The sequence below is a fragment of the Bison bison genome, unplaced genomic scaffold, assembly GCF_000754665.1.
Source record: "Bison bison bison isolate TAMUID 2011002044 unplaced genomic scaffold, Bison_UMD1.0 scf7180017864299, whole genome shotgun sequence".
Taxonomy (NCBI): domain Eukaryota; kingdom Metazoa; phylum Chordata; class Mammalia; order Artiodactyla; family Bovidae; genus Bison; species Bison bison.
Window position 1 is genome coordinate 60,203 of NW_011494871.1, and position 24,461 is coordinate 84,663.

Consider the following 24,461-nt stretch of genomic DNA (forward strand, 5'->3'; position numbering starts at 1 on the left):
TGGTTGGATCTCCTTGCAGTCCAAGGGACTCTCAAGAGTTTTCTCTAACACCACAGTTCAAAAGCATCAATTCTTTGGTGCTCAGCTTTCTTCACAGTTCAACTTTCACATCCATACATGACCACTGGAAAAACCACAGCCTTGACTAGACCGACCTTTGTTGGCAAAGTAATGTCTCTGCTTTTCAATATGCTATCTAGGTTGGTCATAACTTTCCTTCCAAGGAGTAAGCGTCTTTTAATTTCATGGCTGCAATCACCATTTGCAGTGATTGTGGAGCCCAAAAAAATAAAGTCTGACACTGTTTCCCCATCTATTTCCCATGAAGTGATGGGACCAGATGCCATGATCTTAGTTTTCTGAACGTTGAGCTTTAAGCCAACTTTTTCACTCTCCTCTTTCACTTTCATCAAGAGGCTTTTTAGTTCCTCTTCACTTTTCTGCCATAAGGGTGGTGTCATCTGCATATCTGAGGTTATTGATATTTCTCCTGGCAGTCTTGATTCCAGCTTGTGCTTCTTCCAGCCCAGCGTTTCTCATGATGTACTCTGCATAGAAGTTAAATACGCAGGGTGACAATATACAGCCTTGATGTTCTCCTTTTCCTATTTGGAACCAATCTGTTGTTCATGTCCAGTTCTAACTGGTGCTTCCTGATCTGCATATAGGTTTCTCAAGAGGCAGGTCAGGTGGTCTGATATTCCCATCTCTTTCAGAATTTTCCACAGTTTATTGTGATCCACACAGTCAAAGGCTTTGGCATAGTCAATAAAGCAGAAATAGATGTTTTTCTGGAACTCTCTTCCTTTTTCCATGATCCAGTGGATGTTGGCAATTTGATCTCTGGTTCATCCGCCTTTTCTAAAACCAGCTTTTCTAAATCCTGAGGTTACGTAAATATAATTCCTTATTTTCTCTGAAAACTTATAACACTGCCTGGTTGTTTCTCAGGCCCCGCCTTTCTCACGTGTCCTGTTTTGACCAGGTATCACCCTCATTACAGCTGCTTTCTCCTCCCATGAGATCTGCACTAGCAGAATGAACTCTTCCTACCTGTTTGACTGATTGACTTACTTCTATATTCCGTTTTCACTTCACATTCTTTGACCTTGGTGGTAGATATTATAATGCTTTAATTTCAGCACTGATTGAGTATAGTAATAGTGAGTGGAGAAATGATTCCTCCTTCAGTGATGTTTCTGAGCATAACCTTGATAGGGCTGACAGGCAGTAGGAAAATCTGTGTGATAAAAACTATGTGATACTGTATTTCTTGTACTTCCTGGTTTTCATAGCCATCACCAACCACAGAAAGCATCCCCTTATTAAAGTCTATGCTGCTTATGACCATAGGAGACAAGGGAGGTGAATTAAAAATGAAAGCTGCCCTGTTCATTTCAAACATAAAAAGCAAGAAGTTTTATACTCCAAAGTCTTTTCTATTTATTTATATACACACACACATGCACACACACACAGAATATATAAATTAAACCACAGAATCCACAAGAAATGTACATTTCTTTTTAACAAGAAAATCAAGTTAGTGTCATTTCATGATGAGTCACATTGAGTCAGACTGAGTTTCATGACAGTTTTGTGTCCATGAGAACATTACCATCCTTGTCTTTCATTCTTACTCGACCAGATGTGTACTTGGTCTCCTGATGCCCGTTTGTGTACACAGTTTTCACAGTGCCGTCTGGATACTCCCGTCTCTTGAACTGGGCCGTATGCAGTTCTCTTTGGCCATTATTAAACTCTATGATTTTGTTGCCATCTCTGTAAATTTTAAATAGAATTTAATTCCTTTATAAAAACATGAAGATTACAACAGGAGAAATCTGGCAGTTACTCCTTCTCCAAGAATATCCTTGGTCCTTATTTTAAGGATAATGTCCCATTATAAAACAAAGCTAGGGTGCAAATAGAGAAATGTTTTTCTCTATTTTGGTTATTTCTCAAATTTCATATGAACACATATGTGGCTCTCTGCCACATACAAAGGTTAGAGAGCCACTGCTCTAGTAAACGTGTGGCCCTATGGTGTCTGCATCACCCATGAGCTCACTAGAAATGCCAATTATTTGAGTGGGGCCCAGCAACAAGCCCTTGAACAGTCCCTCCAGATTTAGATGCACCCTGAAGTTTGAAAACCACTGCTGTAAGTGAAAAACAAACATAGCACAATTACCCTGAATGAATTGCACATTCAAAAACTGCTAAGAGAATAAAAGTTTTTATCACAAGAAAAACATGTAATTATGTGTGATGATGGATGTTAACTAGACTTTTGTGATCATTCTGCTATACAAATATCTAGTAAATTTTTGTGGTACACCTGAAACTAATGTCATATGTCAGTTACACCTCAATTTAAAAATGATAATCCTGAATGAACTAATAACATGGGATGTGTCTGAGTATAGATGAGAAAAGACTGGCCATGAGATTAAATAGATGGCTCTAGGGAAGTTTTCATAAGAGTCAAAATTGAGAAACTTCTGAGTTTTAACACTTGAAGATCAGATAGATGGCTCTAGGGAACTTTTCATAAGAGTCAAAATTGAGAAGTTTTTGAAATCTATACTGTACACATACGCTTTTCCTCAAATTTTCTTTAGTTGAGCACCAGATAAAGACCACCAGATTTCAGAACACATTAAGGGAAAAAGTCATGACCATAAGGAGTTCCTACATTATTGCCAAGTTTACATCACATAATTCAAGTTAATGGGTACTTAACTGCTACACTCCAGGAAAGGAGGGTGAAACTAAAAATAGGACTGGATCTCACAAACTCTTCACTGTGGATTAAAGAAGTCATCTCTGACTTCAAGAAATTTAACATTCAGAAGGATAAAGAAAGAAATTGTTAATTTGGAATTGGCTTAGAGAGGCCAGAAGAGTAAAGTGCTTAGGCTGGGACAGGGAGACCCAGAAAATCAAAATACAGAGTCCAGTTATTCTTAAAAATTGACAGGGAAGCTTCCCTTCTGTGTCTCACTCACCGTTTTCAAATTTCACCAAACTTATTTCTAAATAAGTATCTGCCATCCTCCTTTCGTGAAGTGTTCTTTAGACATCCTTCAAATCTCTAGGCTAAAGACTAAGCAAAATGTTAGAATCCATTGGTCTCAAACTTGTCTAAAATTCTAAAGTGCTGCAAACACATCTTACCTGCTCTCAGATTCTGAACTCAACTAAAATGTTGAATGACTTATTAAAGTTTAAGATTTTTAAACTTCATTACTGATTGAAAGTTGAAAACTAGAAACCAACTTGACAGGTAACATACCGTTGTACTCTGACAACTGTACCATCTGGGAAAATGCTCTCTTCTTGTCCATCAGCAAACAAGTTTTTGATAGTCCGGTCAGGAAATGTGATTTCTTTTCTTCCATCTGGGAAATGTTTTTCTGTAAGAAAGGGGGTTATTATAAATATTTTATTTTTAAAGGAAGGAAGAATTTAATAGAATGAGAGGGCAGAGCAGGTTCTCACCTATCTGGCCATTAGAGAAATGTAGAACTTCCAGCCCTTCTGGGAATGTGGTGTGGGCAGTCTGCGTGGCTGCATAGTAGTAGACCTGTAAAGACAAGGAGTCAGCGCTGCCGCTCCTTCAGGGGTGTTTATGCTACAGAGAAAACACCTGTGGAAACCTACCACTCTCCCGTCTGGCATGACCTGCTTGATGTCACCGTTGAAGAAAGTGACAGTGACGGTCTCCCCATCTGCACTCACTTCCTTTCGCGTTCCATTTGGAAACAACACAACGTGGCACCCATTCTTATAAACCTTCTCTATCTACAAAAAAGAAAACCAAACTAGCAAAAATTTCCTGAGACCACGTGACAAAAACGTCCCTAATTCTTATAAATTGCCTACTTTGATATTTTTCATAATAAAAATTAAAATATTTCTCGGAGAGAAAAGTTCCAATTCAAAACAATCAACTTCACCTATTAGCACATCATGTCCATTCTTAAGTCACCTATTCCCCCCAAACTTTTCAGTTGTTTTTTTAGGCAACCTTCAGAATATCACTTCAGCTCTAAACACTTCAACAAATCTCTCCTGGAACAGTCAGTAACCAAACTATTATCATCCCTAACAAGCTGTAATTTCCTCATTATATCATAACCTTCACACTGTTTTTCATAAATTCGCCCAAAAAAAAGGCTTTGTATGGTTTACTTGAATATGGATGAAAACAAGGTCCACACACACTTGGGTTGATGTGTCTCTCTGATCTCAATGTTTTATGGTCCCTTCGTTTCCCCATTTTAATGCCAATTGTTGAAAGAACGAAGTTACTGAACATATAGTACTGACCACATTCTGGATCTGGCCAATTGCTTTTCTATTTTTCTGTCAGTTAACATGTTCTCATATCCTATTTTTCCTTAAAAAACCCAGTAGTTACTCTCAAGGCTTGATTACATTCCAGGTGAATTATTCTGACGAGTGCCTTTTAGGTACAGCAGTGGGCTCTGTATGACAGCGTGTCCAGAAATCAGTAAGTATGCGGCTGCCTCACAACCTCAGCACTAACTGGGTAGCGGCATAAGACCCGTCAACCTTTCATCTGAGGTTTCAGCAGCCACTGATGACTGCTGCCAAGACCCTTTCATTAGACCTTCTACACTGGTGATATCCTAATTTCTCATTCCTCTTCTAAAAAAGAAAACCCTTCCTCATCAACAATTTGTTACCCGAAAGTAAAGTGTTGCTTTTGAACTGTGGTGCTGGAGAAGACTCTTGAGAGTCCTTGGACTGCAAGGAGATCCAACCAGTCCATCCTAAAGGAGATCAGTCCTGGGTGTTCACTGGAAGGACTGATGTTGAAGCTGGAACTCCAATACTTGGGCCACCTTGTGCGAAGAGCTGACTCATTTGAAAAGACCCTGATGCTGGGAAAGATTGACGGCAGGAGGAGAAGGGGACGACAGAGGATGAGATGGTTGGATGGCATCACCGACTCTATGGACATGGCTTTGGGTGGACTCTGGGAGTTGGTGATGGACAGGGAGGCCTGGCGTGCTGTGGTTCATGGGGTCACAAAGAGTCAGACACAACTGAGCAACTGAACTGAACTGAAAGAGTGTACAGGAAAACTACTTGAGGATAGAGGTAACAACTTCCTTCTGATTGCTGGTCTTTGTCCTTCACTCATTCCTCACAATTCACAGTGAACTTCAACCTCATTTCTATTAAAGTGGATCAAAGAGCCTAAAAAAGCACATGTTCTAGAAACCTAAGGAAAAATACCCTAACCACCACCTCAGTTACAAACCCTGTTTCTGTCCCTTCCCTTGTCCTTCATTCTTTAACTGGAGCACCCAGCCAGGCTGTTCCCACTCAGAACCTTTCCCAAGCACAGGAATAATACTGTTGGGCTGGGGCAGAGAAGCAGCTAATCCAGGAAACATTTAAGGAGGGGTAGGAGATCCAACCAGTCCATCCTAAAGGAGACCAGTCCTGGGTGTTCATTGGAAGGACTGATGAAGCTGAAACTCCAAAACTTTGACCACCTCATGTGAAGAGTTGACTCACTGGAAAAAACCCTGATGCTGGGAAGGATTGGGGGCAGGAGGAGAAAGGGACAACAGAGGATGAGATGGCTGGATGGCATCACCAACTCAATGCACGTGAGTTTGGGTGAACTCCAGGAGTTGGTGACGGACAGAGAGGCCTGGCGTGCTGTGATTCATGGGGTTGCGAAGAGTCGACACAACTGAACGACTGAACTGAACTGAGGCTTTTACGAGTACTAAGGATTACCAAGGCTTTCAGCCGTATCTGGGGAAAGAACAAGAAGCTTAAACAATGAGACTGTACTCCTCCTCTTGTTGCATCTCTCAGAAATGGCAACTAAATGCATTTTCATTTATCAAGTGTTTTCAGAGGAGTCCAAAGGTTCAACCTGAGGACATGAGCCAAAGCATTGAAGACCTTAAGCCCCATCAAGTCTCAACAGTCAATGATTTTAGAGTCTGTTTCAACTATATTTTAACCCATGTCTATTTTTTATTAAAAAAAAAAAAAAAAAGTAACCTTTCCATCAGGATGGCTGATTTCTCCCTCAATTTCCTCTTTTTCATCCTCCTCTTTATAGTCAGGATCTGGAAAGTTCACTGGTTCAGGCAGCTCCCTGGGTGAGGCCGTCTATAAGGACAGGAGGCTCTTAGTCTGTGCTATATGACATGTAATAAAAATCTCAAGCAGCTAAAACTTAACACTTATGTCCAAAAGCCAGATTTCACTATTACAGGATTCTATGGCTAGTGTTGGTGTTGTATAGAAAACCTTTATGATGTTAAGTAAAAAGCTTCCTTTATAAATGGAAACTTAAACCAATTCACTCATCAACCGTAAGCCTAAGAAATATGTCTGAATATATAAGAACAAAGATTTACCTGTCCCTTCTCCGAGCTGCCTAAATCACGAGGCTCAGACTTGGATCTTTGAGATGGATTACCTGTTAGAATATTACTGTCAGAGTTAGTTTGATTAATTGAAAGATTTTAGTTTACTCAATACTGTGGTCAAACATTTCCTTAGTTCACTCTTCTTTACCTGTTATTTAAGATAAGTTTGAGTATTTTTCTTTACTAATTCCTAGTTCTTCATTATATAAATTCAGATGCTTATTCAAATACTTAAGTCCTGATGACCAAGAAAGACAAAGACAGTATCCGTTTTCTGAAAGTTTACAACCTCTTTCTGGACAAAGAGACAACTGCTCAACCAACCTAACAGATAAACCTGAAGGTGCTCTGCAGACAAGGGCTTTAGTTAAGAGGGCAGAAATGGAGAACAAAGAGTGGAAGCATCCAGAAAGACAGAGAATATGGCTTGAAAAAGAAACTGGATAGACCTAATGGCTGTGGTCTAAACTTTTTAGATCATGACCAATACACCCAATTATACTGTGTATTAGGAGTACACAATTTATAAAATAAGCACACATGTGTGTACGTGCTCACACATAGACACCACAGCAACAACAAACTGAAATTAGGTTAAAAAGGCACTAAAGTTCTAATACTGTCTTCCTATATACCAATGGATAGTAGTCCTAAATTTGAAGGGTTTCAAGCTCAAGTGCCAGGATCTGACTTAAATGTAAAAAACCAGAATGGATCCTGAATGCTCCAAGAATGGAGAAGAGCAGAGGTAGAGGGCCCACTAAGCAGGCTGTGGGCATCTGTGGAGATGGCAGTGTGTGTGCTGTGTCAAATAACAGACCCAAGGATCCCAAGTTGCCAGGTACTAGTAATTTCATACGGTTCAACCTACTTGATTGATTCAGAAAAACATCAACATCAGAGGAGATGCATTTAAGGATGGATGGGAATGCAGGGGGGTGGGGAGTAAAGAGAAAAGGAATCAAGGAGCACACATAGGTTTTGGCTAAATGACCAACTTCCCCCACGTCACAGGCACAAAAACCACCCTGCAGTCTGAGCTCTGTGTTAACATCACCTCTGAATCCTGTAACCACCCTCCACCGAAGAGACTAATATCCTCATTTTATAGGCAAGAGGACTACCCATAAAGAAGTGAAATTCAACTACGTTAAAGAAAGAAAGTGGGCAACTTTTAAGGTGACATCAGCGTCATGGCAGCTAAGCCATTCCTCTTTCCCCTTAACAACTTGACATTTGTAACTGAACAAAAGAGCCCCAGCGCCTTACACCCAGGGATCTGGGGGGATTCTTGCCCACCTGTGCATCTGAAGATAGACCAGACCTCAGTAGGAGTTGTGGACCCAAGGGACTCGGCAAACCCGCCCCATCCCCACTCACTATGGGAGGAAAAACCTGCAGAGAGTGGACCTGAAGACGTCCAGGGTAGACGAGCAGGCTAGCAGGGCAGGACAGAGACGAGTTTATACGCAGAGCAGAGGGGAACCCGAGAGAGCTGCCCCCAGCCCAGGGGACAGTGCGTGGACCTGAGCTGTGTGGTGGTGGCAGACGACCTCTCCAGAGGAGGACACAGAAAGCTTGAGTGGAAGCGGCTGCCCAGCCACCTGCCATGTGGCTCAGAAGCCGCTTTCTCTCCAGGAGCAGCTGAACTTCTGAGGAGGGCCCGGGCCTCCACAACTAGGGGGAGTCAGGAAAAGAGGAGGGGAGCAGGTAAGCACATAATGGGCACGGAAGGATGCAGCTCCTGCTGTCTACCGTCGGTCCACCCATGCCACTCAAGGATCGCCCCCTGGGCCCACAGGCACCTCAGGATCCTGAACCCACACCTCCACTGCTGCCGGCTCCTTGTGTGTCTGCTGGAGTGCTCAGAAGATAGGCCACAGCCAGTCTGTGGACAGGGAAGGAAGCACAAACTTGAACTATGGCCCTACCTCCTGGAAAACGAAAGGTTTCTAGCAGCCAGCCTGGTGAACTGAAGGAACCAATGAAGTCATAAAAGCTTTGTTAAGGAAGTATCTGCTACTTCAAATTCTGGAGGTGAAGAATTCGATGACAGGTGAAGAATGCAACAGAGAGCATCTACTGCACAGCAGACCAGATGGAAAGAACAAGTGACTTGGGAAACACAAATTCAAGAATAATACAGCTAGAAAAGGAGATGAAACTAAGAGAGCCAACGAGAGCTATTGGATTCCCACTAGAAGGGCAAATACTTGATTAACTGTTGTTCCAGAAGAGGAGCGGCAGAAAGGGGCACAGAGTTTGAAGAAATCAGAGCTTTCATTATTTAAAGAAAGAATAGGTGAGAACTTCCTAAATCAATGATAATAAACCTTCAAGGCAGCCAGGGGAAAAAAAGAAGTAACTTATAAAGGCACAGTGTTAGGCTCTCAGTGGATTTCTCAGCAGAAACCCCACAGGCCAAGAGAGGAAAATGACATATCAAAGTATGAAACAAAACCTGCCCACCCAGACTACTTTATCCAGCAAAGTTATCCTTCAGATATGAAGGGGAAATAAAGGCTTTCCCAGACAAAAACTGAGGTAGTTCAGCATCACCTGACCTATAAGACACTGCATGAAATGCTGAAAGGAGATCTTCAAGTAGAAACAAAAAGATGCAAACTAGCAACAAGACAACAGGAAAGTATACAACACATTGGTAATAAACGTGAACATGTACAGTCAGATTAAAAAAAAGAACCTAATTCACCTAATTATAGTATAACGTTTAAAGGAAAAGAATATTTTTTAAAACAACACCTATGGAATTCCCTGGAAGTCCAGTGGTGGGGACTCTGCACTTCCACTGTAGGACGTAAAGGTTCGGTCCCTACTGGAGGAACTAAGATCCCGCATGCTGTGCAGTGCTGTGAAAAAACCAAAAACTCGAGCTACTGTAATGTTACTGAAATCAGAGCATAAAAAAGGCAAATTGTGACATCAAAACATAAAAGGGTGGTGGAGCCTTTATAATGATAAGTTGCTAATAGCATACAGCGGATTGTTTTATCTATGAGATGTTTTATGTAGGTCACATGGTGACCGCAAGCAAAAATATAGAGTTGATTCACAAATACAACAAAACAAGAGATGAAGCACACCACCATGGGAAAAAATGTTTACAGAGGTAGGCAGAAACGGGGGGAAAAAGAAACGATGGAAATAGAAAACCAAAAGAAAGCAATCGATAGGATGGCAGTCGTAAGTCCTTACATATCAATAATCAACTAATGTAAATGCCCATAGAACAGAATAGAAAACCCCCTACATATACAATTAACTAATACTCAACAAGGGAGTCAAGAACACCCAACAGGGGGGAATGCACAGTCTCTTTATAAAGCAATGCAAAAACTGAACACATGCAGAAATATGGAATTGGATCTCTCTCACACCACTCAAAATGAACTCAAAATGGATCAGTCTTAAACATAAGACCTGGTACTGTAGAAGTTCTAGAGCAAAACATAAGAAAGAAGCTCCTTAACAACAGTCTTGGCAATAATTTCTTGGATATAACATCAAAAGCACAAACACCAAAAGCAAAAACCATCGAACTTAAAAGTTTCTGCCCAGCAAAGAAACAATCAACAAATAACCTACAGAATGAGAGAAATTTTTTATAAACCATCTATCAAATTAAGAGTTAATATACGGACATGACTGAGTGACTTCACTTTCATTTTTCACTTTCATGCATTGGAGAAGGAAATGGCAACCCACTGCAGTATTCTTGCCTGGAGGTTCCCAGGGATGGGGGAGCCTCGAGGGCTGCCGTCTAGGGGGTCACACAGAGTCGGACACGACTGAAGCAACTTAGCATAGCATACAAAATATATAAAGAACTCATGAGTGCATTTTAGTCATGTTCGACTCTGCGACCCTATGGACTATAGCCCACCAGGCTCCTCTGTCCAAGGGATTCTCCAGACAAGAACACTGGAGTGGGGTCCCATACCCTTCTCCAGGGCATCTTCCCGACCATGGGATCAAACCCATGTCTCTTAGGTCTCCTGCCTTGGCAGGCGAGTTCTTTACCACTAGCACCACCTGGGAGGCCCTAAAGAACTCATACAACTCAATAATTAAAAAAACACAAAAAAATACAATTTAAAAATGGGTTGAGGGCTTTCTGTGCTGGTAGCCCTCTCGCAAACATGGTGAACATTCCTAAAAGCTGCTGAACTAAGTATGGCAAGCACCAGCCCCACAAAGTGACCCAGTAGAAGAAAAGCAAGGATTCTCTGCATCCCCAAGGAAAGTAGCATTATGACAGGAAGCAGAGGGGCTACGGTGGGCAGACTAAGCCGATTTTCCACAAGAAGGCTAAAACTACAAAGACTGTACCAAGGCTTGAACACGTTGGGGTGTTGAGCCCAACTGCAGATCTAAGAGAATGCTCGTTATTAAGAGATGCAAGTATTTTGGGCTGGGAAGAGATAACAGAAAGGGCCAAGTGAACCAGTTTTGAGCTTCATGTTTTGTTTTATTAAGGAGACAATAAAAATTTGAATTTATGTGCTTGCTTCGGCAGCACATATACTAAAAATTTGAGATTGTTTTAAAAAAATAAAAATGGGCAGAGGAACTAACTAGACAAAATTTTAAACATGGTATCCAAATGTCCAAGAGGTACATGAAAAGATGCTCAACATCACTAATCTTGAGGGAAATGCATATCAATGGCTATCAAAAAAAAACAAAAACCCAGACAAGTGATAACAAGTATTACCCTGTTAGGTAACAAGGATGTGGAGAACAGGAAACCCTTGTACAATGGTGGTGGGAATACAAATTGGTACAGCCACTAGGGAACAGTATGCACATTTCCTCAAAAAATTAAAAACAGAATTACCAAACAAGTCAGCAATTCCACTTCTGAGTATATATATCCAAAGGAAATGGAAATAGGATATTGAAGAGATACATGCATTCCCATGTTTACTGCAGTATTATTCACAACAGTCAAGATATGGAAATAACCTAAAGTGCCCTTCCATGAATGAATGAAGAAAATGTGGTACATATATACCGGGGAATATTGCTGTATGGTATAACATACATGTGGAATTTCAAAAAGCCACACATTAAAACAGAGAATAAAACAGTGGTTACTAAGGGCTAGGAGGTGGAAATTAGGGTATACCAACTTGCAGTGAGCTGTAAATAAGTCCTAGAGATAGAAAGCACAGTGTAGTGAACAACAATACTATGCTATAATCATAAACTTGCTAAGAAGACTAGATCTTAATTATTCCAACCACTAAAAAAGAAATCATAATTATGTGATTTAATAGAGGTGCTAGGTATGGACACATTGACAGTCACATTACAATATCTAAATCCATCAAATCAACATGATGTACACCTCAGATTTATACAATGTTATATGTCAGATATATTTCAATTTAAAAAGATACTTTTTATATCTTTAACATATTAAGAGTAAAAAAACAAGCTATACACTGGGAGAAGATACCTGCAATACATGAAACTGTTACAGGATTATGAGGATGTGGGGACCCTCCCACGAACAATAAAGAAAAAGACAACTCCACAAAATAAAGATCTCATCAATTTCTTCTCAAAAGATGAATTCTGAACAGCTACTAAACACAGGCAAATGTGTTCAACATATTTAGTAATGGTGATGCAAATTAAAACTATGAGATTCAGATATACTCCTAACAGACTGGCATGAATTTAATTCTGAAAATCAAGTAATAACAAGATGTGGAGCAAAGCAAGCACTTACATTGCTGGTGAGAGAGTAAAATCACTTTGGGAAATATTTTGGCAATATCTGTTAAAGATATTCCTACAAATTACTCAGTTTAACTCTAGCCCTAGGTATATGTCTTAGAGAAATGAATGTGTACCAGAAATGAGTAGGAAAGTTCACAGCATCATTGTTTAACATCCCAAAACTTAAGAAAAACTTAACCATCAACAGAAAAATAACAAACTGTAATATATTCATAATTGGAATACTAATACTACCTAGCAGTGAAAATTAGTGAACTAGATCAACAAGACTGAATCTCAAAAACACGTAGTGAAAGAAGAATATAATGGAATACATACAGCATGACTGACTCTTCAGAAAGCTCAAAAAAAGTAAAACTTTTTTTTTTTAGGACTATACCTATGAAAGTAGAAACTATTTTCAAGGAAAAGCAATGTAATATGATCACAGAGGGGGCAGTTCTGAGGTGTTGCTAATTCTTATTGTGGGCAGTGGTTACTCATATTTCCTTTATAATTTTCAAACCACATACGTTATATCCATTTCTATAAATTTAATTTACAGAAATACTTTCTAAAACTTCCAGGCAGATTAAAGACCCAGCTGTGAAAACAAAAGTTCATAGAAGAAAATAGTGTATTTGTGACTTGATGTTTGAGAAGGATTTCTTAGTCACAAAAAGCAAAACCATTTTTTTGATTAAATTCAGTATTAAAAGGGAAAACACATGTATAAAGAAACAAAAACCAAAAAGCTAAATATAGATGGGCAGAAGATACTGGCAGTGCTTATAATTAACTTTAATATGCAAAACCTGACAAGCATACACACAGTTTTAAACGGGCAAAAGAGATGAACAGGCAATTCACAAGAGGAAACTCAAATGTCCACTAAATATCAAAAGATGCTCACATTACCTCATCGGTAATCAGGGAAATGCATATTAAAATGACAGTGACTCATCATTTCACACCCATCTCACTGGCCAAATTAAAGTCTAAGCGGATCAAGTGTTAGCAAGCACAAAGAGCATGTTCTGTTGACAATAAAAAAAAAAAACTGCAAAGGGAACTGAAAGTTGCTCAGTTGTGTCCGACTCTCTGCGACCCCAAGGACTGTACAGTCCATGGATTTCTCCAGGCCAGAATACTGGAGTGGGTAGCCATTCCCTTCTCCAGGGGATCTTCACAACCCAGGGATCGAACCCAAACATCTCCTCAACTGAGACAAACCTGATGTGACCCAATATCCTACCCCTGACATGTGTCTGAGAGAAGCTCACATGACCAAGACTTGTCCTATTCATTCTGTGACAGACATGGAGAACGTGAATGCCCATCAACAAGACAGCTTAACTGTGGCAAATATACATGGAATATGTACAGCTGGAGTTTATATGTATTACTGAGGGTAGGTCTTAAAATAGAAAGCAAATGGCAGACAGATGGAGTATGACACAATACTACGTTGATTTATGGACACAATGTACTAAAAGAATGAAAAATAAGAAAGGGAATGTGGTCTGGGTGCAAATTAACTGGAAGGAGGATACACAGGGGCTTCAATTATATTTACAATATCTTATTTCTATTAAGTTGGTGTAAATTCTCCACTCTTTAAGTTTCTAAAATATTTTATAAAAAGATCATGCAACTATCTTACCTTGTGTTGGCAAATAATTTTTTTTGTACTTTTCTACCTGGGTTCCTGAAGAAATCTGACTCTTTTGAAATCGAACTGATGAATTCTATAGTATGAGAAAATGTTGAATATAAAATTAGTTTAGTCTACACATTAGTACAAGGAAAGAAAGTAACAGAACTCAGCTTGCAAAGGGAATACTTTAAGTGTGTTCAATTTATGCTGTTTTCATGTATACTGAGTGAACAGGCCGGAGAACCAGCTGCTACCAGGAATGGACTACACACATCCTCACACGCCACCTCTGGAAATACATTCACTCCTCAAGTGAGGCACAGCAGACAATGTGAAACAGTTTTTGTGACATTACCAGAGCGGTCAGAGGAGAGGGTTGGAACTCATGGTCAGACACCAGGAGACTGCACACCCTGTCTTCCCACCCCCTGGGGTTAGGGGTCAAGGGAGATGTCCTCCTTGCTCCCATCTCCTGCTCCAGCCAGATCCCCTTCTCTCCTGCCCAGTCAGTCTCATCCACGTACCCTGCTTGTCAGGAGATAATGCCATAGCTGCCGCCTCCAGACCACTCTCTCCCACCTCAGCTAGGTACTCCAGTGGACAAAGGAGAACTAGTCATTATCAACATCTGCAATTATTAAGAGCTGCCAAAGTATCAATTTCAGAGCAACCTACAAAATAATAATCATTCAAAAAGCCAGTGCCATTTAATAAAGTGCCAAAGTATTTAGAGGTGAGATGCCACAATTTCTGCCATTACCTTCAAATGGTTCAGCAAAACACTTTACATGGAAATGTGGCAAAAGGGAACAATGACTGGATCTAGATGAAGTGTTCAGGTATTCATCATACTATTCTTTCAAATTTGTTTGGCTCAGCTTTCATAATAACATGGTTGGGAGTGGGGGAATCTTACCCTCTGACTCCACATCCTGTCCTCCCAGCTCACCCCGCTGACACCTTCCCTCCTCCAGGGCTTACAGCATGCAGGGTCCCACGATCCACTGATCGTGTTTCCTGCATCTCCCCAAACCTCTGCCCTTCTTGAGCAGACTGAAATCATGGCTCACTGCAGTCACTCTTGCTATATATACTGTCAACTTCATGCCCCCTCACTCTGATATTCACTGGACTGACATAACCTCTGCTAACTGTCTACCATTTACACTCGAAAAGCTGAATAAGCAAAAATAACAAACAATTCCTACTTGAAACATACCATCTCTAACCTCTGTGGAGTCAGACCACATTTCCCCCTGGCTTTGCGCTCTTGAGGACCCCGAATTCCCGTCCCTCCCTCCCCTCAAAGCTCCCAGAGCCTCCTCCATCCCCTCTCTCAGCAGAGAGCCAGGCTTCCCACTCCTCTGAGAAAAGGTAAAGGGTTGGGGGAACTTCCCACCAAGGGCTCCCCCACGTGCAGCTATGGGTCCACCCCCGAGCCGCCCCATCACCAGGCACAGACGTCCACACCAGTGCTCCCACCCCTCAAACCCCAGCCCTTCGTGTGGACACCGCTTCAACAACCCTCGCATGGTCTCCTCAAGGTTTTCCTCTCCGCCTACTCAGTCCTACTAATACATAAACACTTGTTAATTTTCCCATCTTAAAACAAAAATAAAAAACTTCCCCTGCAGCTACTACCTCATTTCCTTGTATTTACTATAAGACTTCTGCACAAAGCTTTACACTCTGTCTGAAGCTTCTCACTCTCTCACCCAGTCAGGCTTTCCTCTGGCAAATCCAAGAATCTACTTTCAGCCCTCACCTTACTCAGCAGCAGCCTCTGAGGCTCGGGCCTCTCTGCCTGCTGTACTTGGCCCTCAGGACACCACACTAACCTCCCCACTTCAGCTCTGGTTCTTTCTCCTCACCATCCATACCTTCAGCCCTAGTGGTCTCTCCCACACATTCTGAGGGCCCCAAACTTCTAGCCCAGACCTGACCTTCTCTGGATACACACCCAACTCCACCCCGTGTCCACCTGATGTCCAGCAGACAATTCAAACTCACCTGACCTAACCTGAGCTCCTAACATCCACGCTCCCAGAAACATGTACTCTCTTTTGAGGGGACTCATGATAAATGGCCCCCCCCCCAAAAAAATGACCCTCAACTTGGAAGCCCACTTTCCTGCTGTCATACCCCACACCCAGTTTATCACTAAATCCCACCCACATCTCCACCCTCCCCAACCGCTCCACAGTCTCAGCCACCAGTCTAAGACCACAGTCCCCCAATGCTCCTCATGGTGCCCGCAGCCCACCTCAGTCCACTCTCACGTCTGCAGCAGGGGGGCCGCCCCTCCCATGCATCCTTCTGAGAGTTCGAGATCTCACTCAGAAGAAAAGGCAGCACTCTGGGAAGTGATTAAGGCCTAAGGAAAGCTGCACCGGCCACTCCCAGCCCATCTCTAATTTCACACTCTGCTCTGCTCTCCAGGATGGACTCTGCTCCAGCCACACCAGCCACAGGGCTCCTCTAGCCTCGGGACTCCCAAACCGACTTATCCTGGCTCACTGCGCCCTCTCCTGGCTGTTGTTCAAACCTTGCTTTCTCAGGAGAGCTTTCCCCAGATGCTGGACAGAAAACTGCAACACCCTCCCCCAACAGGTATCCCACCTCCTTGCTTTTTCTCCTTAGTCCTCATCACAACCTCACACACCATGTCCAACACTCATCTTTCTCCCACCACTGGAATACAAGTTCCAAGAGGACAAGAAGTCTGTTTTGTTCACTGCTTGATCCCCAGTGCCTCAGTGTCTGCACATCACAGCCGTGAATATAGATGAGTAAAAAAACAGTTGTTTCAAAAGGATCATATGCACAAAAAAAAGAGGATCTCTGCATAAAATTTACTTACCCTGTTTTAACTGAGATTACCTGCCTATTGTGTTATAATTCTTCTACAAGAATTATCAAAATGAGGGACTTCCCTGATGGCCCAGTGGTTAAGAATCCATGTGCCAATGCAAGGGAAAACAGGTCTGACCTCTGGTCTGGGAAGACTTCACACACCACAGAGCAACTGAGCCCATTGAGCCACAACCACTGAGTCCTCAGGCTGCAGCTGCTGGGCCTGCACGCCCTGAGCCCATGCACCACAAGAGAAGCCGCTGCAGTCAGCCCACACAACTCGAGGAGCCCCCACTCGCGGCAACTGGAGAAAGCCCGTGCACAGCAACAGAGACCCAGCACAGCCATAAATAAATAAACAAAAAGTTTTTTTAAAAAAAGATTAAAAGTGGGACTTCCTTCATGGTACAGTGGTTTTAAAGAATCATAAAAATGAGTTTGAAATCTTTACAATGCACAAAAGAAGAATTTAACTGTGGTGAAATACACATAGAACTACCATCTCAACCTTCTCAAGGCAGTTCAGTATTTAAGTACGCTCACACTGCTGTGCAGTCGCACCATCTCGAGCTCTTACCTCGCAAAACTGAGTCTGTACCCAGGAAACAGCAGCTCCTCCTCCTCCCCTCCCCTGGCCCTGGCTCCCACCCTCTATATCTTTCTATGAATCCAACTCCCCAAATAGTCAGCATCTCCCCAGGGTGACAGAGGCTTCCCTGGTGGCTCAGTGGGAAAGAATCTGCCTGTAACATGGGAGACGCAGTTCAATCCCTGGGTCAGGAAGATCCCCTGAAGGAGGAAATGGCCACCCACTCCAGTATTCTCGCCTGGAGAATCCCACGGACAGAGGAGCCTGGTGGGCTACGGTCCATGGGGTCGCACAGAGTCGGACACGACTGAGAGACTAAACGACAACAGAGACAAGGTGACAAAACCTACCAAGAACCCATCTTTCTTTGAGGCGGTCACACACTGACCCATCCTGGCGCTGCTCTCTGTGGCTTCTGCTTTCTTCCAGGCATCCAGTCGGAACCTTTCCATCACTTTTATTTCCTCCCGGAGGTCTGTGTTCTCTCTGACCAACATTTCTATCTGGCTTCTAAGACGGCCATGTGTACTGGACCACTTTGCTTCCTTTCTTTTCAGATCTTCCTGTAAATCAGATACCTGCCGCTTCAAAACCTTTCCCAAAAAAAAAAAAAAACACCATTACTAGAATTAAAACAATGCAACAGGAGAGACAACACATCAACAAACTAGGATCACTAGCCCAGCACAAAGAGCAGAAAAGGGAAGACTTAGCGAATCACATTTCAGAAACATCGGGTTCCTCAGGAAAAGGAACGGGGTTCAAGCTGGAGTCCCACCTCATACCATCAATAAGATTCCAGGAGGCGAGGGGGCGAGGGGAGGGGGCGGTGGGGGCAGGGGATGTCAGACATCACAAAGAAGCCATGAGGTAATTGAGATCTAAACTAAGATATTAACTGAAATAGAAAGAGACAAGTGGGGTTATCTGGTGAAGAGGAATCCATGACTAACTGAAGGAAGAGCAGTGACAAAGGGAATAAATGAAGTCAGAACTCCCAGCCCTGAAACTGGGTCTATCTGAAATTCCTGAGACTGAAACTGGGTGTATCTGAAATTCCTGAGAACTGGTTCTGAGAAAATGACTTGTTTCAGATGCACTGAATGACTAAGTGAAGAAACTCCTGGAAATGTCTGAGGAAGCTACTTGCAATTGTACAAACAGAAATCAGCCACCTGCACCCATGTGGGTACAAATTACGGGGAGTGACTGAGAACGGAGGGAAGTCAAATCAAGAAAGCATCGCCACCACCCACAAGCTCACTCCGACTGAGGCGGCCCACCACTTCGTGAACACGTGTGGGCCTGAACACCCACCCCTATCACAGCCTCACAGCAGTCAACAGAGCAGCAAAGGCAACAGGGGAAGGAACAGGGCTCAGGGGCCCTTCCCGGGTGTGACTTCAGAGAGAGACGGAGGCTGGACCCAGGTGAGGTCAAGGCCCTTCCCAGGGTTCGACGTCAGAGAGACAGACTCCAGGGCCCAGGTGAGGTCAAGGCTCGTATCCCAGTTCTGTGCCATGAAAACACATGAAGCAAGGTCATTACCTCCCTGAACTTCCTATTTATAAAACAGTGGGGTGCAACCAAGAAGTGAGCAATTTCTAACTGGTAACCAGTTATCATGTGCAAAAATAAACTATTCTAAAATGGTAACTCATAAACCTAAATAATTTTAAGAATTCAAAGCCAAATAAACCAAAAATAGACAAATACTATCGGAGAAGGCACTGGCGACCCACTCCAGTCCTCTTGCCTGGAAAATCCCATGGACAGAGGAGCCTGGTGGGCTGCAGTCCACGGGGTTGCTAGGAGTCAGACACAAATGAGTGACTTCACTTTCACTTTTCACTTCCATGCATTGGAGAAGGAAATGGCAACCCACTCCAGTGTTCTTGCCTGGAGAGTCCCAGGGATGGCAGAGCCTGGTGGGCTGCTGTCTATGGGGTCGCACAGAGTTGGACACGACTGACGCGACTTAGCAGCAGCAGACAAATACTATATGGTATCACTTACACATAGAATTTTAGTGGGGAAAAGCTGACTTCCAAGAGCAGAATGCTCTTTCCGGGAGCTGGAGGGAGGGGAAATGGAGCAAGGGAGGTCAAAGGACATGAACTTTGAGCTGCAAGAAGAGTGTAAGTTCTGAGGGGCTTCGGTACAGCTCAGTGACTGGTTAACAAAGTTGCACTGTGCACCAGACAGCTGCTCAGAGCAGATCTTCGGCATTCTCCACACCCACTCACTCAGAGATAACTTGACCTTGGTAATCACATCACAATGTATATGTGCATCAAATCATCACACAGTATACTTTTAAACACATAGCTATATATTTCAATTATTCCTCAGTAAAGTTAAAAGGAATTCAAAATCAACGTTTTGAATTTATCCATGTCATTATCGTAGTCTTTTCTGGGAAAGTCTTTAGTAAGAAAAGAACTGACATATTTTACTCTTCACAAGACAAGAGTACAGGACTTCTCTCGAGGTCCAGTGGTTAAGGTGGAGGGGGTGAGGGTTCGATCCCTGGTTGGGGAACTAAGATCCCCATGGCATAGCCAAAGAGTAAAAAATTTAATAAAAATTAAAATGAAAAGCCGTGACTACAGAAGGTATTCCTGGTATCTTCGATTATCTGCTGAGCCAATGGATGATTAATACATTGATACCCAATTTCTCTTTGACACAAATAATTCTAAAATTCTTACAAGACTGCCACCTTTAATAACTTATGAATATGATATAAATAACTGACATACTTGAATTTCTTCACGTTCCTTTTTATCTGGGAAAGTTCTTGCAACTGTAGAATACTTTTCAAAAACTTTGCGTTCCTTTTGTAACTTCCTCATTTCTTCCTTTTTAAACTCCTCTATTCGAGCCAATTCTTTTGCTTTCTGTTGTTCAAAGTCAGCAATTTCTTTCCTAAAATGACCAAACCACATTATCATCTAAGGAGACCACCTCGATATAGTGATCCACATGTGGCACAAAATGAAGCCCCAGTGACAGCCTGGAATGGAGAAGCTGCTGGTTTCGGTGACTCCACCTTCAATCAACAGTAGTGAAACAACAATCAACTCAGTAAAGCCCCTCTCAGCAAGCATTTTCTGGGAACCACCTATGACTCAGGCACTATGCTAGGAATTGGAGAAACCACAGTGAGAAAAATAAAATCCTTAGTCCTACAAAGCTTCTTACATTCTAGTGGGAGCAACAGAGGACAATAAAGATAAAAAAGTAAAATATATGGAACGCTAGAAATGTTAAGAATAAAGCAAGAAATGAGGTTAGAAAATATGGAGGTCAGAGGACTGAAATTACGGATGGAATCACCTTGCTGAGATAGTATGTGAAGTGAAATCTGAGGGACCGGAAGAGATCGGTCATGAAGATATCTGGACAGAGTATTCCAGGAAGAGGAAACTCTGTGTGCAAAAGCCCCAGGGTACGAACATGACTCGTGTTCAAAGACCAGCCAGGAGGCCAGTGTGGCTAAAGAGACAGAACAGTAGGAGAGAATGTCAAAAACATGGTGGGGCTGGGAGGACCACTAAAGGTCATGGTCTCTGGGACCACGGTGAGGACTCTGGTGTTGAGCACAGCAGCACACTGGTCTGGGGCTGTCATAACCCAGGGTCTTTGGATGCTGTGCTGAGAGCACATGGCGCGACAACAGCAGGACTGTGGAATAAGGGGTCCCGACTCACATGCTCCCACACAAACAACAATCTGATCACCACCTACAGACAAAAGTGGGAACTCAAGGACCCTGGGAGGTAACTGAGAAACCCTGGTGAAGCCTGAGATCAAGGACAGCACTTTGAGAATGCAGGTCCATGCAGACCTACCAAATGGCAACCTGACTGACTGCACTACACACAGCCCCACTGCCAAAGGAGGCAGGAAGAGCCATGCCCACCCATGCCCCTGGAAGTAGACCCACAGACCATGGTCCTGCCTACAGATCCTGACACAAACCGGTGACCCAGCTCCAGCCCTGCTCTGGGTACAGAGGCAGTCCTGTCGGAGCGGTGGCCCAGTGGGAAGATGCTCAGGAACCTGGCAGGAGCCACACCTGTGCTGACCTCTGGAAACACACCTCCCGTTACAGACCCAGCAGTGGTCCAGAAGGCAGCCCATGACGTGGCTTCAGTCTTGCCTGACTGCGGTCCATGAAGCAGTTCTGTCCACTGGGGATGTGGCAGGAACCACAGCTGACTGCAACCCTGGCGACAAGCCTATCAAATGGTGAACCCCTTCACTGTGGATCCAGCACAGTGAGCCAGCTACAATCCCACCGTGATCCTGGAGGCACCCATCAGTCCAGGAGTCCAGAAGGACAAGGTCTTTACCTGCCAGAAACAGCCTCTAGAGACAGGAAGCAGGTATTTGTTCCTTCAAATACAAGGACATCCACACAAGTTTACACAGATCAGTAAGAATCAGGTAAACATGAGACCACCGAAGGAAACTGTTAATAAAGCTTCAGTAACCAGCCCAAAGAAATGGAGATCTACAAACCACCTGACAAAGAACACAAAGTAATTGTTTTATGAAGCTCAGTAAGCTACAAGGGAACACAGATAAACAATGAAATCAGGGAAACAACATGTAAAACAAAACAAGAACAAACAGAAATTATTAAAAAAGAAAGAAATTATAGAGCTGAAGAATAAAAGAAATGAAGCGACAAATGCAAAAGAGAACTTCAAAAGCAGACTCAAGCAAAAGAAAAAAAATCTGCGACCACATAGGCTGGTGACTTGAAGATACCCAGTCAGAGGGGAAAAAAGGGAAAAGAATGAAAAGGAGTGAAGAAAGCCTACAGGACTTATGTGATGTGACTAAAAGAATGACACACGCATTAGGGGAGACAAACCCCTAGTCAGACTAAGAAAAAAAGAGAAATACAGGCCTTAACAGATACCTCAGAAATAAAAAGGACCACACATGAACAATTATATTCCAAAACACTGGATAACTCAGAAGAAATTGACAAATTCCTAGAAACATACAACCTACCAAAACTGGACCCAGAAGAAAGAGAAAGCCTGAACAGACCAATAACAAATAAGAGGACTGAATCAGTCATCAAAAACTTCCCACAAAAGGAAAGCCCAGGACAGGTGGCTTCACAGGTGAGTCCCACCAAACACTCAAAGAAGGATTAATACCAATCTTTAAAAAGAAGGGACACTTCCAAACTCATTCTGTGAAGCTAGTTTTCACTCTCATACCAAAGGCAAAAACACAAGAAAAGAAAACTATAGGCTAATGTCCCTGATGAATAAGGGTGTAAAACTCTTCAAAAAAAAAACAAACTAGCAAACCAAATTCAACAGCACAGTAAAGGCATTAACACACCATGACTGATCCCCAGGATGCAGAGCTGGCTCGTGCAGATGAACACGATGTAACTGGCGCAGCCGCTGTGGACCAGCATGGTGAACATGACACAAACTGGTAAAATATGCACGACATGACTGGCGTGGCCCCTGTGGAACAGCGTGGTGGCTCCTCAGCACTATTCTCAATAACCCAGAGGCAGAAACAACCCCATGTTCAGCTGCAACCCAAGGAAGGCCAAGGATCACTAGAAACCAAGAGAAGAGACGAGAGAGCACAGCTCTGCTGATGCCCGACTTCAGGCTTTCAGTCTCCAGAAATGTGAGAAAATAAAATTGTGTTGTTTTAAGCCACCCAGTTTGTGTGCATTATGTCACAGCAGCCCTCGAACATAATACACTGGCCAAGGTGGTGCTTGAATTCACAGCTCCAAACTGCTTGTCAGACAAAACTTCAGTTTATGACCTCATCACTAAGAGAATTCCCCTTTTAACACACCTTTGACCACAATAGGTCATTTTATCTAAATTTATTAAATTCTTTTGTGGTATGTATTTCACTTCTTTCTCTTGCTAAATTAACAGGAATTGTTTCAAATAGTTGAGATACAATCTTAAAGATATAACTGGATCACTGTACATTTCCCCCCACTTACCTGAGTTTTTCCAAGGCACTTTCTCGTTCAGTGCGAAGTTTAGCTAAAGATGCGTTCTCAGCTTTAAATTTTTCTATTTCTGTTTCCAATTCAATAATTTTCTCTCTCAAAACTTGAGATCGAGCATTGCCACCTAGAAGATAAGCCACAAATACTGAACTTCACAAAATGCTTTCAGCAGCAGAACACTAGCTAGCTATTACACTAAGAGCCAAAAATATTCTCAATACCTGTATTATTGAAAAGCATTAGGAACAATACTTCTAAAAGACAGAAAAATTTACAATGGCCTAACTTTACAGATGGGGCAATCTAAACTTGAAGAATCAAATCATTCTACCTCAAAAAACAATCTGATGACAAATTAACATTACATATTTTAAAAGTCATTCAAATAAATTTTTGAACAAATATACATAACAGCTTAAGAACATGAATAAGCATTCACAAGAGATCTAAAGCACTTATCAACACCAAAATCAAAGTTTATCCCCCACCAATAAAAGAAATACAAACTAAGACCTTTTCCACATCAAATATGCTACTTAACAGAATAGCCTATACTTCTGTCCTTCAACCACCCATTTGGAAAATAACCTTGATTTATATGACAAGACTAAAATATATGTATCTCCCCTCTGACCCACTTCTAAAAATCTAGTTAAAGAATGAACTTATAAAATCATACAAGTCATTCTACACAAAAATGTGCATTGCAGTGTTATTTCTAATAGTGAAAAACAACTGAAATGTTCAACGTGAAACTACTAAATAAAATTATGCTACATTAATATCTTTGCAACCATTTTTAAAGTACACAAACAGTTTTAATGATATGGCCAAAGCACTGCATACATCTGGTCAAAAAGGATAAGCCAATTATATGTCTCTACCATATTAAAAATACATAGGAAAAACAAATGTAAAGACATACATCAGTTACCTTAGGATAGTTTAAACACTTTTGCTTCTATACTTTAAACTTCTAAACTTCCTGCAAAAAATACTATTTTTAAAAAATAGCTTATATTTTAAAGCACCCATGCTTTGCTAGACATTCGAGTTTATAATTTACACAAAAGAATGGAAAACTGTTTTCAATATAAGTTTAGAAAGTCTATCCCATCAACTGAACACTTTACAGCCATGAAATGGAATGAGACAGATGTGTATTAG

At 42.1% G+C, this 24,461-nt stretch overlaps 1 protein-coding gene and 1 pseudogene across 6 annotated transcripts in view; one reads left to right on the forward strand and one right to left on the reverse strand.

Moving 5' to 3' along the window:
• Positions 1-1,424: 1,424 nt before the first annotated feature.
• CENPJ (centromere protein J) overlaps positions 1,425-24,461 on the reverse strand; it is a 38,670-nt gene continuing 15,633 nt past the window's right edge. For 3 of the 6 annotated variants that reach the window (XM_010851159.1, XM_010851162.1, XM_010851163.1), the window contains exons 8-17: positions 23,286-23,418; positions 20,041-20,206; positions 17,629-17,871; positions 13,843-13,927; positions 6,420-6,481; positions 6,058-6,168; positions 3,667-3,807; positions 3,505-3,589; positions 3,299-3,419; positions 1,425-1,782 (exon numbers count right to left, since the gene is read on the reverse strand). In XM_010851159.1, coding sequence (XP_010849461.1) covers positions 1,587-1,782; positions 3,299-3,419; positions 3,505-3,589; positions 3,667-3,807; positions 6,058-6,168; positions 6,420-6,481; positions 13,843-13,927; positions 17,629-17,871; positions 20,041-20,206; positions 23,286-23,418 — 1,343 coding nt within the window. In that variant the 3' untranslated portion in view covers positions 1,425-1,586. Of the gene's footprint in view, positions 1,783-3,298; positions 3,420-3,504; positions 3,590-3,666; positions 3,808-6,057; positions 6,169-6,419; positions 6,482-13,842; positions 13,928-17,628; positions 17,872-20,040; positions 20,207-23,285; positions 23,419-24,461 lie in introns of those variants that run through there. The other 3 variants (XM_010851160.1, XM_010851161.1, XM_010851164.1) reach the window with 3 other exon arrangements.
• LOC104996795 lies at positions 10,592-10,960 on the forward strand (annotated as a pseudogene).